The sequence below is a fragment of the Vespula pensylvanica genome, chromosome 1 (assembly GCF_014466175.1).
Source record: "Vespula pensylvanica isolate Volc-1 chromosome 1, ASM1446617v1, whole genome shotgun sequence".
Lineage (NCBI taxonomy): Eukaryota > Metazoa > Arthropoda > Insecta > Hymenoptera > Vespidae > Vespula > Vespula pensylvanica.
In genome coordinates this window covers 6,864,896-6,872,395 of record NC_057685.1, presented here as the reverse complement: position 1 = coordinate 6,872,395, position 7,500 = coordinate 6,864,896, and the positions used below count along the sequence as shown (strand labels likewise).

The following is a 7,500-nucleotide window of genomic DNA, read 5'->3' as shown; positions in this document are numbered from 1 at the left end:
TTCTGCCCGACGAAAGCACTCGGTGCAATCTACTCGGCTATAATTTCGTGTTTCCGATCGGCGATAGAAGAATCGCCAACTGGACCGATATTGGCAATTCTCCCTCGAGACAACTTGAGCGAAATAGAGAGAGGGAAAGAGAGAAAGATAGATAGATGGAGAGAGAAAGAGGAGGGAGAGAGAGAGAGAGAGAGAGAGAGAGAGAGAAGTGGAGTAGTAATAGGAACTTGAAAGATAGAGAAAGAAAGAAGAGGTTTGGAAGCAAGAGGAAAGAAGGAAAGAGTTTAAAAGAAGTTGAAATCGATGCCACGACTCTCCTTCGATTTGGACGAAATTGTGCCTCCAAGCTGGCACACGATCGAGGCATTAGGGACTCTTAAAGGAGAGTTTAATGGACTCGTCTATACCTGGTTGTCGCTGACGTTGACGCAAGTGTAGCACGTTAGACCTGAAACAATGGAAAAGAGATAGACGATGAGGAAGTGTTTATTAGATCATTTTCTTTTTGAGATATATCTAATTTTTTTTCTGTTTTTTGTTTATGAAATTTATCGTCAAAATGTATTAAAAGAGAAATAGTATTGTTTGTTTGTTTTTTTTTCTTTTCTTTTCTTTTCTTTTTTGGAAAGAAATTAAATCCGTTTTATTTCCAGAACAATTAATTTTGTGAATTATCTTTTATATTATTTTATATATATATATATACATATAATAGATAATATTTGTTATTAATTTGATACTTCTTTCTTTTTGATTTATAAAATATATAATTATCAGAAAAATTTGTTTCATAAGTAAATAAATAGTTTTGTGAATCACTGTTACTGCCAGATTTATCCACGTGCGGTTAAGGCTATAACCTCGGACCCCGTAATACAGAGGATCCCATAGGACGCAATATAAATTTATATTATATAATAAATTTGATGTAGTATCTGGTTTGCCGGTATAGAATTTTTATTTTTATATTTGCAATTATAATCTATTTTGGACAGTACATTTCTCAGTTTATCATTTGCATGAATTTTATTGAAACGAGAAAATATATGTTTTACATAATTAATTTATTTTAATGATACTCCAAGCAAAAATTTGTAATGCCTAAACTCCGTTGATAGTTAAATCCCCAAGTGATTATTGTTTATGTCCATGTATATATATATGTGTGTGTGTGTGTATGTGTCAGTTATTAATTCTATATTTGTTTATCTTATGAAACATATCGTTAAAAAGTATAAAAAAGAAAAATAATTTTTATTATTATTATTATTTTTTTTTATATATAAAAAAGAATATGTAGAATTTTTTAAATAATTTCTTTAATAAATAAATAATTAATTTTGCCAATTATCGTTTGTACACACGTATATATACATATATATGTCAGTTATTAATTTGATACATAACACCTGTTCGTTCAGTTTTCATCCATCGTATTCGTGATCGATTCTGTCGTGTTATTCTCGCGCGTTGGACCTTTTTTAATCCTCTCGTAACTAACGCTCAACGGGAATAAAAAAGGAGGATCACATATATATCTATCTTATCGTATAGGATCGTTCAAAGCAAATAGTAGAATTTCCCAGAACTCTAAACTCTTGGTACGAGCTGAGTTTAGAACGACGCGACGGGTGCTGTGCTACCACCATTCGTTCGATCGTTTCTCTTTCACCATCTCGATTTTCCTTCGACAATCAATCCTCTGGTAGTTTAAACTTTCGATAATATAAAGTCGACAGGCAAACTGGAATACGAGGAAGAAGTCTGTTCCCCTTCAAAATAGAAATGGGACACGAAGTTTGGGATATTTTTCGGAACAATGGTGCGTCCTAACGTTTAGAATTATATAGAACTCGTGTGTGTGTGTGTGTGTGTGTGTGTGTGTGTGTGTGTACGTGTGTATGTGTGTGTATATATATATATATATATATATAAAATCTTAATCTGTATGTTCGCAATTTCTCAAAAACTCTGACTATTTTTGTCCGATCTAGATGAAATTTTATATAAGTGCTTTTTATGATTCGACGGAAAGTTTAGGCTACTTAACTTGCGGAAATATTAGCTATAAAATTGGCTACAAGGTTTCAAACTCGTGAAAGAGAGAGAAATAGAGAAGGTCGATATACGACCGACGTGAAATAAGAGGAGGTCGAGGCAAGTTGATGTTTTTCAGTTTTTAATTGTTGCAACAATTTAAAATTTGCTAAAAGCGTAATTCTTCGCTATCGAGGTCGTTAACTAAAAACTTATATAGTAAAACATACTAACGTAATAACATACTAGTTAAATGTTTAAATTGCATTCTACTTTTTTCTTTTTTTTTTTTTTTTTTTTCAACATAAAGTTTCACTCTTTTTCATAAATTATTACGTGTAGCATCAATTAAACTGAAATGTTTTATATCCAGATAGAACCTTAGTTTTCCTCACAAAGGTACGATCCAATTAAATAACCATTCAAAATGCCAAACGAAACATTAATATTTATTTTATTTTTATTCATTATTTCTGTTTGTAATCCTCTACATACCTTCCTCGATAGCGAATTTGAAACTGTTTATTAAAAGTTGTAACGTAACTTAAAATAACATTATGCGTACTCACTAAATTTGTTTTACCATTCTCTACAGTGTTATTAAAAAGAAGAAAGTAATAATGGTTCGATTTAAAACACTCATGGTGATCTTGCTTTTTTTATGGAAAAAACAAAGCGTTCGATCAATTATTATTATTGTCACTTATAGCCGGTTAGAAACTATTAAATTAGAAACTCTCGATGATTTTTTTTTGTTAGTTTATGATAAATTCCTTAAAAATCGTGGTCGTTATTATGTGAACAAACTCTCTCTCTCTCTCTATATATATATATATATTTTATTTTATTTAAACTAACTTTTATAAAGTTGTTATGCATTTTCATTACTTATAGCAATAAATTATTTGGATTGATAAATTACGCATCGTTATGCGGTTGTATATGTGCGAAAATTCAAAATGAGAGGAGTAATAATACAGGAAATGCAAGAAGAAACGAAAGAGAGAGAGAGAGAGAGAGAGAATTTTGCGCATGCGTAACAATCATCATTTGTTCCAACATTTCCACCACTTCCCATTACCATCTGTTAGGTAGTTTGGTTTTCTTTATTGACGCTTTACTTGGTTTGCTTACCAACCATTAAAATGAAATTCTCGGAGATCCAACAACAAACGTGTTGCGCAGTAAACTTAGGTCAAAAATTATTCACGTTTGTTTGCAATGTCAAATTATCGTGGTAGCTCAGAGAAATAATATATCAGTTGCATTACAACCTATTTAGAACGTATTACAAATGCAATTACGTAATTGCGTTCAAATTAATTTCTACTTAACATAAATATATGTGCACATAATCTTTCCTTATAACGGATTATTACTTGCTAGAGTGAATGTGACAAATGAAAATCAATGTTATTTCATTGTTCAATTCATTTTATTGTTTAATTCCATTTCTTAAATCGCTCAATAATGTTTTGAAAAAAAAAAATAGTGTGTTTTAGTTTGATCTATGCATAAAATTAAAAGTGTATCTATCACGAGCGATTTTTAAATTACACAATAATTCGCAATAATAATTGTAGATTCTAAGGAAAAGAGTGAATACTTCGTTATTAGAGATCTTTATAAATAGTAAAAAAATAAATAAAATAATTAATTCTCTTCAATTGTTGTAAATTTAACGAGTGATTGATAAAGTATTTCTAAATATGATAATTTATAAAAACAAATTAATGATATTTGTCATCGCGTTATATCCAAACAGTTGGACTCCTGCTTTTCTGGCCATATAATTAAAGTAACGTTTATAGAATCCTGTTTTACCGATCGTTAATAGCAGATTTCTGAACAGCACAGGAACAATAATAATAACAGGATCAAATAGTACCAAATAGGGTCAATTAGGATCAAATAGAATCGAATAGGACCGAATATATTCGAAGACCCTAGACTCAAACAAATCTCAAACAAAACTAGAGACAAAACACTGGATGAAACCTCGGACAAAATCCCAAACACAACTCTAGACTAAATCCCAGATAACATCCTGAGTCAAGCCGAGCCGAGTTTAACCGAGTTTAACCGAATCTAAACGAGCTGAATCAAGTCGCCTAAAATAACATTTGATTCGAGTCGATCCGTTCGATTCGATCCGAAACGAACCAGATCCTTCTACCTATCCGATTCGATCGACCAGTCTTGTTTGGTCCTGTTCAGTCTTATTCGATCCTGTTCGGTTTTATTCCATCTGTCTGATCTTATTATGTTCTCTTCAGTCTTGTTCAGTCCTATTCGATGCTATTCAGTCTTATTCCATCTATTTGATCCTATTATATTCTCTTCAATCCTATTCGTTTCTGTTCAAATATATTCAATCTTTTGCGATCCTATCCGATCCGGTCTCATTTTATTTAATTCTATTTGTTCCTATTCGATCCTATCCGATCCTATCCGTGTTTACTCGATCCTTTTTCGGTCCAGTTCGATCTTATTCAGTCCTATTCCGTCTTGTTCTTTCCTCTTTGGTTTTATTTGATCCTATTCTGCTTCGTTCGTTCCGTTTGGATCCTACTCGAATATATTCGATCCTCTTCTATTTGGTCCTATTCGGTCCTATTCGGTCCTATTCAATATTACTCGATTTTATTTTATCCTCTTGAATCCTTTCTTGTCCTCTCCTGAAACTTACTATTAACGATCGATAAACCAGAATTCTATTAACGCAGGACTTAGTTGGTCGGCTATAAAAGCAGGACTCTAATGTTATCAAACTGCTTGGCTGTAATTACCCTGACGAATCATCTTTAAAAGTTACTAACGTGTTATTTTTTTTTTTATTAGTTACCATGTTTAGAAGTAATTTTTTAGTGATGTTTAGAAGCGTTTTTGAAGCGATTTATTAATTACTTGTTAAATTTATAAAACTATCGAAGAGAATTAATTCTTTTATTTATTACTTGCTATTTGTGAAATTCTTTGATGACGTCGAAGTAATTTCTTTTTTTTTTTTTTTTTTTTTTTCTTCGTGAATACTTTGAATTATCGTGAATTTATGCAATTGAAACATCTCTCGTAAACGATATCTTGGGAAATGGTCGACAAATCGATAATACGATTTAACGCTCTATGTCATTCTATATTTTATATACAGGAAATCGTTATATGAAAACATATCCATATAAAAATATGAAGAATATAAATAAAGTAACAAAACGTATCTATCTCATTTTCAAATGATTCATTAAGAAATCAAACTAATTCTGAATATAATATTTTATATATCACGTTTTACGGATTGACAAGTCGACCCGGAATATTTAATTTTTTTCCATGAGAATGAAAAGGATTGAACAACAACTGCTATTGTCAGCGTACATATACGTACGTTCTATCGTAGTAAATAGATAAACAATAAAATGAAAATGTCTGATACTGCACGAGTTACATATACACAATGTCCAGATAATTTCGATTTATCAACTAGTCTCGGAAAGCTAGTTGAGGAAATTGTGGTTGCACTAGAAATACATTGATTGAATGATTTTCTCATTGTCACTTGTGATTTGTGATCTGTGTTTCATGTTCCATGCACCATGTTTAGTATTCCGTATTCTGTATTTCGTGTTTAGTGTTTCGTATTCTGTATTCCGAGATTCGTAGTCGGGTGTTCTGTGTTCTTTGTAAACACGATGTTTTCTACGGATCCACATTTGAAATTCGACCGCGGCAAAAAATTATATTTCGTAAATTTCAACGGATTTCGATTTTCTAAAGCACGGATAATATTTTTCATGCAAACTTTTGCACTTTTCCACAAACGATCGACGATAGTAACGTACGATAGTCAACTGAAAAAATTACTTTATATTTCGAATCGCGTATAATCTGAAGTAGTGGAAATTCTTGATACATTATTACGAAAGAAAATGATATAAAAATGTTCTTTTAAATCTTAACCACTTGTCATCCTTGACAGCAATATATATATATATATATATATTTATTTATTTATTACGGAGAAATATATATACGTATATATTTATCAGAAAGAGAGAAATTGGAAGAGAAACAAAAGAGATTTATAGAAGGTTAGACGAATTGTGGGTCTCGATCAAAAGGATAAACTTGAGTTAGTCGAACAAATCATAGGTCCATTTCATTTCTCCCTTGTTATGTATTTCTTCAAGAGTTCGAAGAGGAGTTCAACTTCATTCCATCGCTAGGTGCTTCGTTTTCTTCTCTCGTTCTCAATTTCTTTTGATATAGACTATATATATAATCTATCTTTATATATATGTATATATATATATACACATATATATTTGGTTCACGGTATATATATACACACACGCACACACACATATATATAAGTATATACTCACGATAGATGTCTTCCTCATCCGTGGCTATTCCCTTCAGGCCGTTCTTCTGTTTCGTCTCTTCTTTCCCGTTTCCAGATTGGACGTTTCTGCCGCAAGTTTCCGCAGCCAGGAGCAGCCCGACCATCACCCACGTGATCATTCCTCACATCTCTGTAATCATTGATAAAGAGAATAGATCGGAAAGAAAGCTTTCTTTAAATTTCCTTCTCTTCTTTCTTTTTTCTTTTGCTTTTACTCTTTTCGTTTCTCTTATTCTTTAATTTTACTTATCGAAAGTCTATCTCATTTCTTGTCGTTTTTTCTTGTCGTAGATCTTTAACTTGATCGAAATTAGATGATTATCATCGTTATCATTGTTAACTATTTCTAAAGTTTATAATACTCTCGTGTTATTTCCAAAGACGTGTTAAAAGAGCGAGAAAAAGTGCTTCTGAGATCGTAAAAAACGTGAGTTCATAGATTTTTCATCGGAACTCCCGATCGACGGTATCGTAAAGTATACCTTAGGTATACGAGATTCGTAGGAAACTATTGGAATCCTTGGGGTTGACTGGAATTTAAAAATTAATAGAATAAATTTAGTGACACGCGTGCCAGGACTTTAAACAAATTTCATTATCTATCTTTACCGTAGTCTTATTTCTCCAGAGAGAGAGAGAGAGAGAGAGAGAGAGAGAGATTTTCTGTCTTCGCCATCGTCGTATACGTAGTCGTATACTTTGAAAAATTAAATAAGTCGTCTTTCGGCGTGTACATCTACTGTTAGCGTTAGAAAAACGTAGAGAAGAATACGATGAAGGAAAAATGACGGAAAAATAAAGGCTATGGGAAATGAAATAATTTCCGGTGGCCCTCGAATAGACGTCCTTGGCTTTTCCCTCATAACTTTGCTTTCTGTCTTAGTATACGTGTGTGTATGCGCGTATATGTGTAAAACGATGCACGAGGACGTAAGAGAATTTCCGGTTATATCAACGTATGTATGTATTTCTCAGGTTTAATCCTTCGCTTAACCTATTCGCTTATATTATATTCATCGAAGTATATATGTATGTAGACGATGCTAACTTAAGTAAGGAAA

General features: G+C 32.0%; 1 protein-coding gene and 1 long non-coding RNA gene across 8 annotated transcripts in view; both read right to left on the bottom strand.

The window, feature by feature from the left end:
* LOC122628634 overlaps positions 1 to 7,500 on the bottom strand; it is a 39,751-nt gene that overhangs the window by 2,661 nt on the left and 29,590 nt on the right. For 4 of the 5 annotated variants that reach the window (XM_043811097.1, XM_043811112.1, XM_043811129.1 and 1 more), the window contains 2 exons: positions 6,420 to 6,569; positions 408 to 448 (listed from right to left, as the gene is read on the bottom strand). In XM_043811097.1, coding sequence (XP_043667032.1) covers positions 408 to 448; positions 6,420 to 6,558 — 180 coding nt within the window. In that variant the 5' untranslated portion in view covers positions 6,559 to 6,569. Of the gene's footprint in view, positions 1 to 407; positions 449 to 6,419; positions 6,577 to 7,500 lie in introns of all 5 variants that reach the window. The other variant, XM_043811104.1, reaches the window with a different exon arrangement.
* LOC122628655 overlaps positions 1 to 7,500 on the bottom strand; it is a 32,050-nt gene that overhangs the window by 5,514 nt on the left and 19,036 nt on the right. The window lies entirely within an intron of this gene.